Consider the following 17533-nt stretch of genomic DNA (forward strand, 5'->3'; position numbering starts at 1 on the left):
ACGTGCGGAACAGGAGAATAGACTGGATCTGCAGACCTCCACAGGCAGGCCAAAAAAACTTTCTCGACGGGATTGTTCAAAAATCCTGAAAACGATTGAAAACAAACCGCAAACAAGCCTCAGAGAATTGGTGGATGACATTAAAATGAATCTCAACAAATCCGTGTGCCCTGAGACTGTTCGAAAAGTGCTAAATATCCACAAATATTCGTCGCACGTAGCAAGGAAGAAGCCGTTGCTTTCAGCTGTTAATATTGAGAAACGTTTAAGCTTCGGAGTATCAAATGTTAACAAGCCTCTGGAGTATTGGAACGATGTCATCTTTTGTGATGAGACCAAGATCATGCTCTACTACAATGAAGGCCCTGGAAAGGTTTGGCGAAAACCGAATACAGCCCTCCAGGCAAAGAATATCGTGCCTACGGTAAAATTTGGCAAGCTTTCAGTCATGGTTTGGGGTTGTATTTCGTCGAAAGGTGTTGGCGAGCTTCGGATATTCAACGATATTATGACCAAGGAGTTTTATTTGGACATATTGAAAAATGAACTGACAAAAAGTGCACAGAATTTTGGCTTCCTTGACCCACAAAACCCCAGCAAACTCAAATACAAATTATACCAGGACAACGATCCGAAACATAAGTCGTTCCTGTGTCGCAGTTGGGTCCTTTACAATTGTAGCAAAGTGATTGACACGCCCCCCCCAGAGTCCGGATCTCAATCCTATAGAGAATTTGTGGGCCTTGCTCAAGAAAAAGGTAGCCAAACGATGCCCCATTTCAAAAGGCGATTTGATTCGATGCATAAATGAGGAGTGGGTTAAAATACCGGAATACTACGACATGAATGGCCTTATATGCTCGATGTCGCGACGTCTCAAAGGAGTGGTAGATGCTAAAGGAGGGCATACGAAATATTAGCCAAATATTAGCTTAATCTTTGAGAGAAATTTCTTTTTTTATGTAATGTTTGCATTTTGCAAACAATTAATAGACACATTTTTTTGCTGTTTTTTTTTTGTTTCTATGAATTGTTTATGTTTTTGTTTCTTTTTTGACTTTTTTTGTTTACTATTTACTTCAGAATAGACTGAAAAAAAATATTGTAAAGGACTAAACATGAAAATAAGTGCCTTTTATAATAAATAATTAAGTTAAAGTTTAATTTGCGTGCCTTTTTTCATTTTGCAAACAATTAATGGACATACTGTAAGTGTAATAAACTTACCAATATTAAATCAGAAAATAACGAAGTTATTAAGAAAAGTCACTGTTCGTGACTTTGCCCTTTGTATAGGAGCTATATGATATAGTGGTCCGATCCGGCTGAGATATCCGAGATATACAACCTGTACACTATATACAGGGTGGGCCATTTAAAGTGGATTTGTTAAAGTAAAAAGTGGAATTAAAAAAATTTTTTTTTAATTTATTTATTTAGGTATAAGGAGATTTGTTCTAACTACTTTTTTAATATGATATCTCGGAAATGACCGCCTCTGGCCTTGACCGCAAAATGTGCCCTTTTTTCGGCATTTCGCATCACTGTGCCCAATGTTTTGGCCGATATGGCAGCAATTTCTTGTCGGATATTGTCTTTCAGCGTAGCCAGGGTCCTTGGTTTACCAGTGTATACCTTGGATTTTAAATATTCCCAAAAAAAAAAAGCCAAATCAGGTGATCTTGGTGGCCAGTCATAATCGCAGTTTTTCGATATTAATCTTCCGGCCAAAAGCCACTTTCATTTTTGGCCATTTCGAAAAAAGGGCACGTTTTGCGGTTAAGGCCACAGGCGGTCATTTACGAGAAATCATATTCAAAAAGTAGTTAGAACAAATCTCCTTGGACCTAAATAAATGAATTTCAAAAAAAAAAATAAAGCAAGTCGACTCGCCGACTTGGGTATACTATACACCAGGTGAAACAAATATTTCAAATTTCGAAAACCAAATTTATGTCTATTAAATTGTTTTTACATGCTTCATACTATGTGCTATCTCGCTCACTCTACAAGCACACGAGCACTCTAGCGCCGCCACCAGGCAACGGCCAATTCTGGCCATGTGGACCGCTTAGTAAAATACGTTCATACGCATATTTTGCATGTTTCTAATCCGATTTCAATAAAATTTAGTAGTTTGGTAGAAGTAGATTAATTAGTCTGCCGAATTTGAAGGCGATAGTCAAAAAACTACAGGAGGAAATCGTTTTTTTCTAAATTACAGAGGCGGAAGTGGGCGTTGCAAAATATGAAAATATATATAAGACAGTGTACATACTAAATTTGGTGACTTTAGCTTCGTTAGTTTTTGATAAAATCAGTTTTGTTAAATATGCGGGGGCGGAAGTGGGCGCGTCTATTAAGATAGTCTACATACCAAATTTGATGTCGGTAGCTGTAATAGTTTTTAAGAAAATCAGTTTTATGTGAATTCCGGTGGCGGAAGGGGGCATAGCAAAAAGTTTGAACAATTAGTTTCTGCACGCTAACTAAACGAGTATATAAGCCAAATTTGATGTCTCTACACGAGTATACATACCAAATTTGGTGGCTCTAGCTGACGGACATGGGTGGATCGACTCGGCTGTTGATCCTGATCAGAAATATATATACTTAATAGGGTCGGAGAAGCTTCCTTCTGCCTGTTACATACATTTTGGCGACTTTAATATACCATTTCACCCTACGGGTGCATTTTTCACCCTATTTTAAAAATTCCACTTATTACTTAGCTATTGCAAAAACAAATCCTTCCGCTTAAAATGGCCCACAAGCCCACATACAAAATTTCTGCTCTGTAGCTCTTCCGGTCTAGAAGTTTGCGCTGATCTAGACGGACGGACGGACGGACATGGCTATTTGAACTCGTCTCGTCATGCTGATCAAGAATACATATACTTTATATTTTACGAAGATGCTTCCTTAAATGCGTTGCACACTTCTGCAACGGTTTAAATCCGATTATTTCCCGCAACTTTTTAACTACTGCAATTAAACTTGGCATACTAAAACTCGTTAGTGATATCCAGTAAAGTTTCAAATTCGATTAAAATTAGACTAAAAATATATGAGTTAATTTTTGGCCGGGGGCGACGCTAAAGTGCTTGTGTATTCGAGATAGCGAAATATGATTGCTAAGCAGGAAATAAACAGAACTTTAAATACCAACATATATGTACTTGTTATTTAAAGCTAAAAATGTTTGGTGTTATTTGGTGTATGGTATATCGAAGTCGACAAGACGAGTTACTTACCTTATTATATATTGTTAATCAACACGACGGGGCAAGTTCATATAGCCATGTCCGTCTGTCCGTCGACAAACTCCTTTTACACCTGAAGAACTAAAAAGTTGAAATTTTGTATGCAGGCTTGTATATACTGCACAGTTTGTGAATCTCGGATTCGGCCACTACAACATACAAATGAAAAAGTCATGAATAGTATCTTTCTCAAGAACTTTTTTGTTTTTTAAGCTATTGGCACAAAAATTAATATTAATATTTGTCAGCTAAAGAGGATTTCAGCACCGCAAACTAACACACCATCTTCATCTCTTGAATTCAAAATATGAACTGATTTTATTAACAAACGTCTTGTGTATATAAATGAATTCTTAGACTCTAGGAGGCGACAATTGTTCTCAAAAATGCTTATTCTAATGTTTATATTTCATGCACAGCGTTGACGACTTGATATTACGCAGTTGTTTTAATCTTAAGTGCTTTTCCACAGAGTGTGGACGCATGTTTTGTTTGGTTTTTGAGCCATACTTGATATATGAATCTGTATCAGCTATTATTGTTTTGTGTTTTGTATATTTCTTTGTTCAATCTGATTTGGTGAAGCCATTTCAGATGAACACGATGTTTATTTTTAAACATTAGCGTTACATTTCTATTAATGACTGTGCAAAACTTTTACATCATATAGCTTCCATAGCACCGATCGGTCGAAAGCTTTAGTATACCTTTTAAATTCCGATATCTTCAATCAATCTTCAAAAAGAAGATTACTTTAAAGGCAACACTTAAAATTCTATCATCAGCAGTCTTTGCTAAAGAACTCCAGAATTCCGATAGCCATTCCAAGTCTTCAACGCTAAAACCAGTTGGGAATTGCAACTAAATGAGGCGAACAAAAATTTGCAAAGCCTACAGTACCAAAGTCCACCTTTATGTGCATACCCACAGGCGCTATGAAAAATTAGCTTAGGAGCTTCGTCCTTAAATACACGGTTTATTGTACCATATGGTAAAACATTTTTTTACAGATAACCTGGTCACCTTTTTATATTGCCTTTGAGAAAATCTTATTTTTAAAGATTGGCCTCGAACCGTCTTAAATGTAATGTTTGACTTAAATTTTAAGCAGGTCTTATAAACCTCCGTTATGTAACATAATATAATATTTTTTGCAGGGAAATTTCCTTATTAAAAGAGTTAAAACATCCAAATATCGTTTGCTTGGAAGATGTTCTAATGGAGGAGAATCGAATTTACTTAATATTCGAGTTTTTGTCAATGGACCTAAAGAAATATATGGATTCCTTGCCGTCGGAAAAGCAAATGGACAGCAAACTGGTGCAGAGCTATTTGTATCAAATTACAAACGCAATTTCATTTTGTCATCGGCGTCGCGTATTGCATCGCGATCTCAAACCCCAAAATCTTTTAATCGACAAAAATGGCATAATTAAAGTGGCCGATTTCGGATTAGGGAGATCCTTTGGTATTCCCGTGCGCATATACACACACGAAATTGTTACCTTATGGTACAGAGCTCCTGAAGTGCTTTTGGGCTCGCATCGCTATTCTTGCCCAGTGGATATTTGGTCAATTGGCTGCATTTTCGCGGAAATGGCTACACGGAAGCCTCTTTTTCAAGGAGACTCTGAAATAGATCAGTTATTTCGAATGTTCAGGTAAACTATGTGTAAAATTCAAATTATATTTTTTTAATTTAGAAAAGAGGATGGGAAAAAAAATATTGTAGAAGAAACTATTGAAAAATATGAAAAAAGTTAAATTCAGCTATGCCCAAGTTTATGTACCCTTGCAGTTCTTGAAAATAATTGTTTTACATGTTCACAATTTGTTTTCTGGAACTCAATTCATCAATACACAAACAAAACATTATTACTTATTTTACTACAATTTTTCTTCTTTCATTATTTCCTAAGCAAAGCACGGCTCGCATACACATACAGTTAGTGTAGCGTTGCGTCTGTGTGTGTATGCATGTGCTCTGTTGATTTGATGATGACGTAGTAGGCAGCAAGCAGCACTGCCGGCAGCGATTGAACCGATTTATATTGACTGTTACTTGTGTTCTATTTATCCGATCAGATTGATGTTTTACATTTAATATTATCACATATGTAAATTTCATAGCGATACTCCAATTTTTATGAACATGTTCTAGAGCTATATGATATAGTGTCTGATCCTGATCATTTTCATACTTGATCTGCTCCAGATAATAACCAGAGGGTCGGGGATAACTTCGAGCGCGTCAAAGTTGCATACCCTTGCAACTTTTTTGGTAATTGTTTCCTTACCCATTAGCCATCAATGTGGAAGAACGTTTGTAGTGGGCCCAGTGTCCAAAGCATAAGAAACAGTGGTATTGCAACCACTGTTTAAGCACCTTTATAACTATTGATATAGATTCCTCACTCTCTGATTTCATAAAGCTGCTCTCTTTATTGTTGAATATCTATCTCTCTAACTACTTTGTCTGCGAGCAGAGAGTCAGTTCGTAAGCAATATCCAAAGTGATCAGATCAAATAAATAAAGCAACGAGCAATTAATAAGTGACACAACCATATTATTTATACTACCATAAAATCAGAAGTGGTTCCAAAATCCATAAAATGTCGGAAATGTTAAACAAAATTTCTACGGCAAGCCTAAAAAGTTGACTGGTGGCGTTGGGAATGGACACCAAGGGCTCCAAGACGGAGTTAATAAGCAGACTACTGGAAATTCCGGAGGATGTACGTGGAGGCCTTCCAGTAGCTCCAATACCAGATGTCGATGCTATTCCATGTACAAGCGGCGTTGGTACAAAGTTACAGCAACAACAACAACAAATGAGACAATTGGAGTCTCAAACTCTACACCAAGAACATGATGAAATAACCGAAAGCACAGTTATGTTAGAGGGACTACGCAACAAAATAAAAGAAGCCAAGAAACTTCTAGAAAGTTTGCATAACGCAGTCGCAAGCGGCCATGCAAAAGCGAGACTGCAATAGACGCGACGAAAATGAGAGTGGCGACGAACATATTTCAAAAGCAGACGAAGAAAACGACAAAGAGAGTTCGGAGCGCGAGCGTGTTTTAGAGATGGCAACACCAATTTAGCAGAACAATGTGACCAGAGTAGCTGAGCAGAAAATAAATAATTGGACTTATTCTGGCTACCAGATGGCTAAGGAACTGCTGCTGGAATATAATGGCGGACCAGACGTACAAAATTGGATTGTACAATTAAATAATGTGTGTGAACTCAGCGAGAATCAACGTTAATCAACGCTAGCCCAACACGTCAATATTGAGGACGACGCGCTACTAGATTTCATCATAGAGGGAATTCCATTGGAGAGCATGCGTATACAAGCGCATGTACAATGTTTTGACAATCCAAACCGATTGTTAAGAGCATTTGTGGAAGTCCGGCTGCCAGGTAAGAAGTTCGTCGAGAGGCAAAACAGGGTACCCAAGGACTCGAGGTGCCATAATTGTAATTCGAGAAATCATTGGGCGAAGGATTGCCTAAAGTCTTTACGTGTTCGTGGATGTTGTTATGGGTGTGGTGGCAAAGACCATCTCATAGCGCAGTACCCGCAAATAAAGAAGTCAAAAGACGAAGTAAACAATTATGTAAGATATATTAAATTATTTTTAAAAGACTATAATAAAAACCAATAATTAGAGAGTGCCGCATAGATTTGAGCAGCGCCATTTCGTTTCTAAAAACATCAAAAATGCATAAGGATGTGCAGCTAAATGATAATATTGAAAACAAATTACAAATTTTCTGAAAAATACATTATGTTTGGAAAAAGTCAATAAAAAATTATTTTGATGTAATAATTGTGCCTGAAGAATCTATGAGTATGTAATGTAATTTATGAATATAATAAAATGCTGAAAAATGAAAATGGAATAGAAAGTAAAATTGTTAGAAAATATGAGAGAAAAATTGTTAGTAATGTAGATAAAAGAGAAAGAAATATGGAGAAATCAATATTAGAAATGTGGTTGTAGAGAATATTGTTAAAGAAAATGAGGGAAATGCGTTAGTAGAAAATTTTCAGAAAGAAATATTTGAAATCAATTTATTATCCAATGCAAAAGAAGAACATGCATACATCATCGGTGAAAGCGTTGATTTTACGACTCGTTGTAAGTTTGTCTAAACTGTTAGCACAGACCGGAAAATCCAGGTTTTAAATATGAAATGAAGATAACTCTTCAAAATACAAAACCCTTTAGTTGTTCACCTAGAAGGTTATCTTATACGGAAAAAGAAAAATAACATATTTTGATAGATGATTATTTAAAAAAAAGGAATTATACAACCCAGTAATTCAGCATATGCATCGCCGATAGTTTTGGTCAAAAAGAAAACTGGAGATTTGCGTCTATGTACAGACTTTAAAAAATGAACAAAAGTATGGCTTAAGATAACTATCCATTACCATTAATAGACGATCTCCTGGATCGGATCGCTTAGCACAAGAAACAAAGTATTCACAAAATTAGATTTAAAAAATGGATATTTTTATGTGTTCATGGACAAAGAGTCGGTTAAATTTACATCGTTTGTAACACCATTAGGCCAGTATGAATTTCTTAGGATGCCAATGGGACTAAAAAATGCAACGCATGTGTTTCAACGGTTTATAAACAGCATATTTGATGACATGATTAGGGAAAAGAAAATTATTTTATACATGGATGATATAATGATTGCTAGCAAAAATATTGAGGAACATTTAGAAACGTTAAAAGAAGCATTCAAGAGATTAGTGCGGAACAAATTAGAGCTTAGAGCTTGAAATGTTTTTTAAATTTCAAGAAGAAATTGACGAAAGCGCCTATAATGGTTATCTATAATACTAATGATGAAACTGAATTACACTGTGATGCCAGTGCTTTAGGTATTCGAGCAGTTATGCTTCAAAGAAAAGAGGATTAGCAGCTACACCCAATTTCTTTTTTTTTTCCAAACGCACTACGGTAACAGAGACAAAATACCACAGTTTTGAGCTAGAAACACTAGCACTAATATATGCGTTACGCAGGTATATTGGCAGGGACAAAATGATAGAAGCAACAGGAAGAGGATACTATTTTCCAAATATGATGGAGAAGACAATAAACCAGATAGGAAATTGTTTGAAATGTATAGTTGTTGTAGATGCATTTACTAAATTTGTTAGATTATACACCACGAAAACTACAAACACTTAAGAAGTCATTTAAGTTGTAAAAAATATAAGAAAATATTAATTCGTTGTAGAAAATATTAATTCGGTGTAGAAAATATTAGAAAACAGAATTAAATCAACGGTTAGCTCAGGCCGATAATGAAAAATACTATAACAATAAAAAGAAAGTTACACCGGAATATAAAGAGGGCGATTATATAATGGTTAAAAATTTTGAAAGTACCGCAGGAATAACGAGGAAGTTAATACCGAAAAATTAAGAGCCGTATATGATAGCAAAAATTTTGAAAAGTGACAGGTTTTTAATAAAAGATGTGGATGGATTTCAATTATCGCGCAATCCTTATTAATGCGGCTGGAGTGCTCAGAATATAAGACATTGGATAAATAAATAAATTTTGGAATTTGTTAGCAAAATATATATATGTATATATATACATACATCGGTACTAGGTTTAAGAATATAATTATATTGTAAATATTTCACTATAGAATAAGAAAATAATCAAATTGTAAATTTTGGTTAACATCACATGACAAAGTTCGTCAAAATAATAAAGTAAAGCAGAGTTTGAGAACAATCTTAAAGTCAGGACGGCCGAGATGTAGTAGGCCCAGTGTCCAAAGCATAAGAAGCAGTGGTATTGCAACCACTGTTTCAGCACCGTTATAACTAGATTAATATAGATTCCTCACTCTCTAATTTCATAAAGCGTCTTTCGCTCTGCCTTGCAAGCGAAAATGCTCTCTTTTTCTAACTATATGATATAGTCACCCAATGTTTATCGAATTCGGCACAGTCATTAAGAGATACATATATTAAACTAACAAATGTTCAATTTGAAATTACTGTTTTCGACCGATCGTTCCTATGGGAGCTAAATGATATAGTCACCCGATCTTGATCAAATTTGGCACAGTAGTTTATAGGCGTAATAAACTGTATAATATTAATAGCACAATAGCACAGAAAATAACGAAGTTATTGAGAAAAGTCACTGTTCGTGACTTGGCGTTTGTATGGGAGCTATATGATATAGTGGTCCGATCCGTCTGAATCCGAGAAATAAAATAAAACAGAAAATGAAATAAAACAAATTTTCTCTCACTAAATTTAAAATGTAAAGTTTTTTTAGTTTGCGCGCAGGATTTGTATACTTTAATATTTTGCCACGGCCATTTCCGTCTCCATAATTTAGAAAGAATCGATTGCCAGCTACAAATCGGAAATCGGACTAGAAACATGCAAAATATGCGTATGAACATAAGGGCAGAATTGGCCGTTGGGTAGAGCGAATCGGATTACTTTGATCTTGATAAAGGAAATGAACCACAACCAAAAAGAACTCGTTTCTAATTTTTCATATATGTTGTTTTAAATTAATCTTGATATTGTTCTATCAAAAAATAGTTATAAATTAAAAACACTTCAAAAACTACTCTAAAAAAGAGCTCAATTGTAAGCATTTCTAGAACTGTAACTGAAAAAGTAATTCTGGGTTATATAACATTCATAAAATGAATTTATTTAACCATTAACAACATTTCTACAATAAATGAGGACGATTCAGGTCGTATGCATGAAAAAAGAAATCGATATATAAGTCAAATTTAGCTCACGTGACAAACTAACTTCGAGCGCGTCAAAGTTGTATACCCTTGCAACTTTTTTGGTAATTGTTTCCTTACACATTAGCCATCAATGTGGAAGAACGTTTGTAGTGGGCCCAGTGTCCAAAGCATAAGAAACAGTGGTATTGCAACCACTGTTGAAGCACCTTTATAACTATTGATATAGATTCCTCACTCTCTGATTTCATAAAGCGTCTCTCACTCTGCCTTGCAAGCGAAGATGCTCTCTTTATTGTTGAATATCTAACTCTCTAACTACTTTGTCTGCGAGCAGAGAGTCAGTTCGTAAGCAATATCCAAAGTGATCAGATCAAATAAATAAAGCAACGAGCAATTAATAAGTGACACAACCATATTATTTATACTACCATAAAATCAGAAGTGGTTCAAAAATCCATAAAATGTCGGAAATGTTAAACAAAATTTCTACGGCTAGCCTAAAAAGTTGGCTGGTGGCGTTGGGAATGGACACCAAGGGCTCCAAGACGGAGTTAATAAGCAGACTACTGGAAATTCCGGAGGATGTACGTGGAGGCCTTCCAGTAGCTCCAATACCAGATGTCGATGCTATTCCATGTACAAGCGGCGTTGGTACAAAGTTACAACAAAAACAACAACAAGTGAGACAATTGGAGTCTCAAACTCTACACCAACAACATGATGAAATAACCGAAAGTACAGTTATGTTACAGGGACTACGCAACAAAATAAAAGAAGCCAAGAAACTTCTAGAAAGTTTGCATAACGCAGTCGCAAGCGGCGACGCCATGCAAAAGCGAGACTGCAATAGACGCGACGAAAATGAGAGCATATTTCAAAAGCAGACGAAGAAAACGACAAAGAGCGTTCGGAGCGCGAGCGTGTTTTAGAGATGGCAACACCAATTTAGCAGAACAATGTGACCAGAGTAGCTGAGCAAAAAATAAATAATTGGACTTATTCTGGCTACCAGATGGCTAAGGAACTGCTGCTGGAATATAATGGCGGACCAGACGTACAAAATTGGATTGTACAATTAAATAATGTGTGTGAACTCAGCGAGAATCAACGTTAATCAACGCTAGCCCAACACGTCAATATTGAGGACGACGCGCTACTAGATTTCATCATAGAGGGAATTCCATTGGAGAGCATGCGTATACAAGCGAATGTACAATGTTTTGACAATCCAAACCGATTGTTAAGAGCATTTGTGGAAGTCCGGCTGCCAGGTAAGAAGTTCGTCGAGAGGCAAAACAGGGTACCCAAGGACTCGAGGTGCCATAATTGTAATTCGAGAAATCATTGGGCGAAGGATTGCCTAAAGTCTTAACGTGTTCGTGGATCTTGTTATGGGTGTGGTGCCAAGGAGCACCTCATAGCGCAGTGCCCGCAAAGGAAGAAGCCAAAGGACGAAGTAAACAATTATGTAAGATATATTAAATTATTTTCATAAACCAATAATTGCAGAGTGCCTCATAGATTCGGGCAGCGCCATTTCGTTTATAAAAACATTAAAAATGCCTAAGGATGTGCAGATTAATGATAATTTTGAAAGCTTTTGCGGGCTAAATCAAAGTCCATTACAAATTTTTGAAAAAATTCAATGTTTTTTGAAAAGTTCAATAAAAATTTATTTTGATGTAATGGCGAGAGATTTTAGTATTGGGCAGAGATTTTATGAAAAAATGTAATTTAGAAATTAATCCAGACGCGTTGAAAATGATTACGTTGAAAAAAGCGAACGAAATTTATTAGAAAATCAGGAAAATTATTTAGATAAAATGCTGTAAAATGAAAACGGAATAGAAAGTCGAAATTTGTTAGAAAATCAGGAGAATTATTTAGATAAAATGCTGAAAAATGAAAACGGAATAGAAAGTCAAAATTTGTTAGAAAATCAAGAAAATTATTTAGGCGAAATGCTGGAAAATGAAAACGGAATAGAAAGTCAAGTTGTTAGAAAAGATGAGAGAAAAATTGTTAGTAATGTATATTAAGGAGAAAAAAGGAAAGATGTAAAAATTAATATTAGAAATGTGTTGGTAGAAAATTTTGAGAAAGAAATGTTAGAAATCAATTTATTAGACAATATAAAAGAAGAACTTGTATACAACATCGGTGAAAGTGTTGATTTTAGCACTCGATGTAAGTTTGTCAAACTGTTGGAAGAATGCTATATTGAGCAGAACAGACCAGAGAATCCAGATTTTAAATGTGAAATGAAGATAACCCTTGAAAATACGAAACCCTTTAGTTTTTCACCTAAAAGGTTATCATATACGGAAAAAGAGAAATTACAGATATTAATAGATGATTATTTAAAAGAAGGAATTATACAACCCAGTAATTCAGCATACGCATCGCCGATAGTTTTGGTCAAAAAGAAAACAGGAGATTTGCGTCTATGTATAGACTTTAAAAAATGAACAAAAGTATGGCTAAAGATAACTATCCATTACCATTAATAGACGATCTCCTGGATCGGATCGCTTAGCACAAGAAACAAAGTATTCACAAAATTAGATTTAAAAAATGGATATTTTTATGTGTTCATGGACAAAGAGTCGGTTAAATTTACATCGTTTGTAACACCATTAGGCCAGTATGAATTTCTTAGGATGCCAATGGGACTAAAAAATGCAACGCATGTGTTTCAACGGTTTATAAACAGCATATTTGATGACATGATTAGGGAAAAGAAAATTATTTTATATTGAGGAACATTTAGAAACGTTAAAAGAAGCATTCAAGAGATTAGTGCGGAACAAATTAGAGCTTAGAGCTTGAATTGTTTTTTAAATTTCAAGAAAAAATTGACGAAAGCGCCTATAATGGCTATCTATAATACTAATGATGAAACTGAATTACGCTGTGATGCCAGTGCTTTAGGTATTCGAGCAGTTATGCTTCAAAGAAAAGAGGATTAGCAGCTACACCCAATTTCTTTTTTTTTCCAAACGCACTACGGTAACAGAGACAAAATACCACAGTTTTGAGCTAGAAACACTAGCACTAATATATGCGTTACGCAGGTATATTGGCAGGGACAAAATGATAGAAGCAACAGGAAGAGGATACTATTTTCCAAATATGATGGAGAAGACAATAAACCAGATAGGAAATTGTTTGAAATGTATAGTTGTTGTAGATGCATTTACTAAATTTGTTAGATTATACACCACGAAAACTACAAACACTTAAGAAGTCATTTAAGTTGTAAAAAATATAAGAAAATATTAATTCGTTGTAGAAAATATTAATTCGGTGTAGAAAATATTAGAAAACAGAATTAAATCAACGGTTAGCTCAGGCCGATAATGAAAAATACTATAACAATAAAAAGAAAGTTACACCGGAATATAAAGAGGGCGATTATATAATGGTTAAAAATTTTGAAAGTACCGCAGGAATAACGAGGAAGTTAATACCGAAAAATTAAGAGCCGTATATGATAGCAAAAATTTTGAAAAGTGACAGGTTTTTAATAAAAGATGTGGATGGATTTCAATTATCGCGCAATCCTTATTAAGGCGGCTGGAGTGCTCAGAATATAAGACATTGGATAAATAAATAAATTTTGGAATTTGTTAGCAAAATACATATATATATGTATGTATATATATACATCGGTACTAGGTTTAAGAATATAATTATATTGCAAATATTTCACTATAGAATAAGAAAATAATCAAATTGTAAATTTTGGTTAACATCACATGACAAAGTTCGTCAAAATAATAAAGTAAAGCAGAGTTTGAGAACAATCTTAAAGTCAGGACGGCCGAGTTGTAGTAGGCCCAGTGTCCAAAGCATAAGAAGCAGTGGTATTGCAACCACTGTTTCAGCACCGTTATAACTAGATTAATATAGATTCCTCACTCTCTAATTTCATAAAGCGTCTTTCGCTCTGCCTTGCAAGCGAAAATGCTCTCTTTTTCTAACTATATGATATAGTCACCCAATGTTTATCGAATTCGGCACAGTCATTAAGAGATACATATATTAAACTAACAAATGTTCAATTTGAAAGTACTGTTTTCGACCGATCGTTCCTATGGGAGCTATATGATATAGTCACCCGATCTTGATCAAATTTGGCACAGTAGTTTATAGGCGTAATAAACTGTATAATATTAATAGCACAATAGCACAGAAAATAACGAAGTTATTGAGAAAAGTCACTGTTCGTGACTTGGCGTTTGTATGGGAGCTATATGATATAGTGGTCCGATCCGTCTGAATCCGAGAAATAAAATAAAACAGAAAATGAAATAAAACAAATTTTCTCTCACTAAATTTAAAATGTAAATTTTTTTTAGTTTGCGCGCAGGATTTGTATACTTTAATATTTTGCCACGGCCATTTCCGTCTCCATAATTTAGAAAGAATCGATTGCCAGCTACAAATCGGAAATCGGACTAGAAACATGCAAAATGTGCGTATGAACATATTTTACTATGCGTTCCATAAGGGCAGAATTGGCCGTTGGGTAGAGCGAATCGGATTACTTTGATCTTGATAAAGGAAATGAACCACAACCAAAAAGAACTCGTTTCTAATTTTTCATATATGTTGTTTTAAATTAATCTTGATATTGTTCTATCAAAAAATAGTTATAAATTAAAAACACTTCAAAAACTACTCTAAAAAAGAGCTCAATTGTAAGCATTTCTAGAACTGTAACTGAAAAAGTAATTCTGGGTTATATAACATTCATAAAATGAATTTATTTAACCATTAACAACATTTCTACAATAAATGAGGACGATTCAGGTCGTATGCATGAAAAAAGAAATCGATATATAAGTCAAATTTAGCTCACGTGACAAACTAAAAAATACCCCCAAAATGAAAAACTGATTTATATTGACTGTTACTTGTGTTCTATTTATCCGATCAGATGGATGTTTTACATTTAATATTATCACATATGTAAATTTCATAGCGATACTCCAATTTTTATGAAAATGTTCTAGAGCTATATGATATAGTGTCCGATCCTGATCATTTTCATACTTGATCTGCTCCAGATAATAACCAGAGGGTCGGGGCTAACTTCGAGCGCGTCAAAGTTGTATACCCTTGCAACTTTTTTGGTAATTGTTTCCTTACACATTAGCCATCAATGTGGAAGAACGTTTGTAGTGGGCCCAGTGTCCAAAGCATAAGAAACAGTGGTATTGCAACCACTGTTTAAGCACCTTTATAACTATTGATATAGATTCCTCACTCTCTGATTTCATAAAGCGTCTCTCACTCTGCCTTGCAAGCGAAGATGCTCTCTTTATTGTTGAATATCTAACTCTCTAACTACTTTGTCTGCGAGCAGAGAGTCAGTTCGTAAGCAATATCCAAAGTGATTAGATCAAATAAATAAAGCAACGAGCAATTAATAAGTGACACAACCATATTATTTATACTACCATAAAATCAGAAGTGGTTCAAAAATCCATAAAATGTCGGAAATGTTAAACAAAATTTCTACGGCAAGCCTAAAAAGTTGACTGGTGGCGTTGGGAATGGACACCAAGGGCTCCAAGACGGAGTTAATAAGCAGACTACTGGAAATTCCGGAGGATGTACGTGGAGGCCTTCCAGTAGCTCCAATACCAGATGTCGATGCTATTCCATGTACAAGCGGCGTTGGTACAAAGTTACAGCAACAACAACAACAAATGAGACAATTGGAGTCTCAAACTCTACACCAAGAACATGATGAAATAACCGAAAGCACAGTTATGTTAGAGGGACTACGCAACAAAATAAAAGAAGCCAAGAAACTTCTAGAAAGTTTGCATAACGCAGTCGCAAGCGGCCATGCAAAAGCGAGACTGCAATAGACGCGACGAAAATGAGAGTGGCGACGAACATATTTCAAAAGCAGACGAAGAAAACGACAAAGAGAGTTCGGAGCGCGAGCGTGTTTTAGAGATGGCAACACCAATTTAGCAGAACAATGTGACCAGAGTAGCTGAGCAGAAAATAAATAATTGGACTTATTCTGGCTACCAGATGGCTAAGGAACTGCTGCTGGAATATAATGGCGGACCAGACGTACAAAATTGGATTGTACAATTAAATAATGTGTGTGAACTCAGCGAGAATCAACGTTAATCAACGCTAGCCCAACACGTCAATATTGAGGACGACGCGCTACTAGATTTCATCATAGAGGGAATTCCATTGGAGAGCATGCGTATACAAGCGCATGTACAATGTTTTGACAATCCAAACCGATTGTTAAGAGCATTTGTGGAAGTCCGGCTGCCAGGTAAGAAGTTCGTCGAGAGGCAAAACAGGGTACCCAAGGACTCGAGGTGCCATAATTGTAATTCGAGAAATCATTGGGCGAAGGATTGCCTAAAGTCTTTACGTGTTCGTGGATGTTGTTATGGGTGTGGTGGCAAAGACCATCTCATAGCGCAGTACCCGCAAATAAAGAAGTCAAAAGACGAAGTAAACAATTATGTAAGATATATTAAATTATTTTTAAAAGACTATAATAAAAACCAATAATTAGAGAGTGCCGCATAGATTTGAGCAGCGCCATTTCGTTTCTAAAAACATCAAAAATGCCTAAGGATGTGCAGCTAAATGATAATATTGAAAACAAATTACAAATTTTCAGAAAAATACATTATGTTTGGAAAAAGTCAATAAAAAATTATTTTGATGTAATAATTGTGCCTGAAGAATCTATGAGTATGTAATGTAATTTATGAATATAATAAAATGCTGAAAAATGAAAATGGAATAGAAAGTAAAATTGTTAGAAAATATGAGAGAAAAATTGTTAGTAATGTAGATAAAGGAGAAAGAAATATGGAGAAATCAATATTAGAAATGTGGTTGTAGAGAACATTGTTAAAGAAAATGAGGGAAATGCGTTAGTAGAAAATTTTCAGAAAGAAATATTTGAAATCAATTTATTATCCAATGCAAAAGAAGAACATGCATACATCATCGGTGAAAGCGTTGATTTTACGACTCGTTGTAAGTTTGTCTAAACTGTTAGCACAGACCGGAAAATCCAGGTTTTAAATATGAAATGAAGATAACTCTTCAAAATACAAAACCCTTTAGTTGTTCACCTAGAAGGTTATCTTATACGGAAAAAGAAAAATAATATATTTTGATAGATGATTATTTAAAAAAAGGAATTATACAACCCAGTAATTCAGCATATGCATCGCCGATAGTTTTGGTCAAAAAGAAAACTGGAGATTTGCGTCTATGTACAGACTTTAAAAAATGAACAAAAGTATGGCTTAAGATAACTATCCATTACCATTAATAGACGATCTCCTGGATCGGATCGCTTAGCACAAGAAACAAAGTATTCACAAAATTAGATTTAAAAAATGGATATTTTTATGTGTTCATGGACAAAGAGTCGGTTAAATTTACATCGTTTGTAACACCATTAGGCCAGTATGAATTTCTTAGGATGCCAATGG

At 35.0% G+C, this 17533-nt stretch overlaps 1 protein-coding gene across 1 annotated transcript in view; it reads left to right on the forward strand.

Moving 5' to 3' along the window:
• Positions 1-17533, forward strand: part of Cdk1 (Cyclin-dependent kinase 1) — a 77093-nt gene that overhangs the window by 38228 nt on the left and 21332 nt on the right. Inside the window, exon 2 of the mRNA XM_068283928.1 lies at positions 4421-4924. Coding sequence (XP_068140029.1) covers positions 4421-4924 — 504 coding nt within the window. The remainder of the gene's footprint in view (positions 1-4420; positions 4925-17533) is intronic.

The sequence above is a fragment of the Drosophila tropicalis genome, unplaced genomic scaffold (assembly GCF_018151085.1).
Source record: "Drosophila tropicalis isolate 14030-0801.00 unplaced genomic scaffold, ASM1815108v1 contig_1002, whole genome shotgun sequence".
Lineage (NCBI taxonomy): Eukaryota > Metazoa > Arthropoda > Insecta > Diptera > Drosophilidae > Drosophila > Drosophila tropicalis.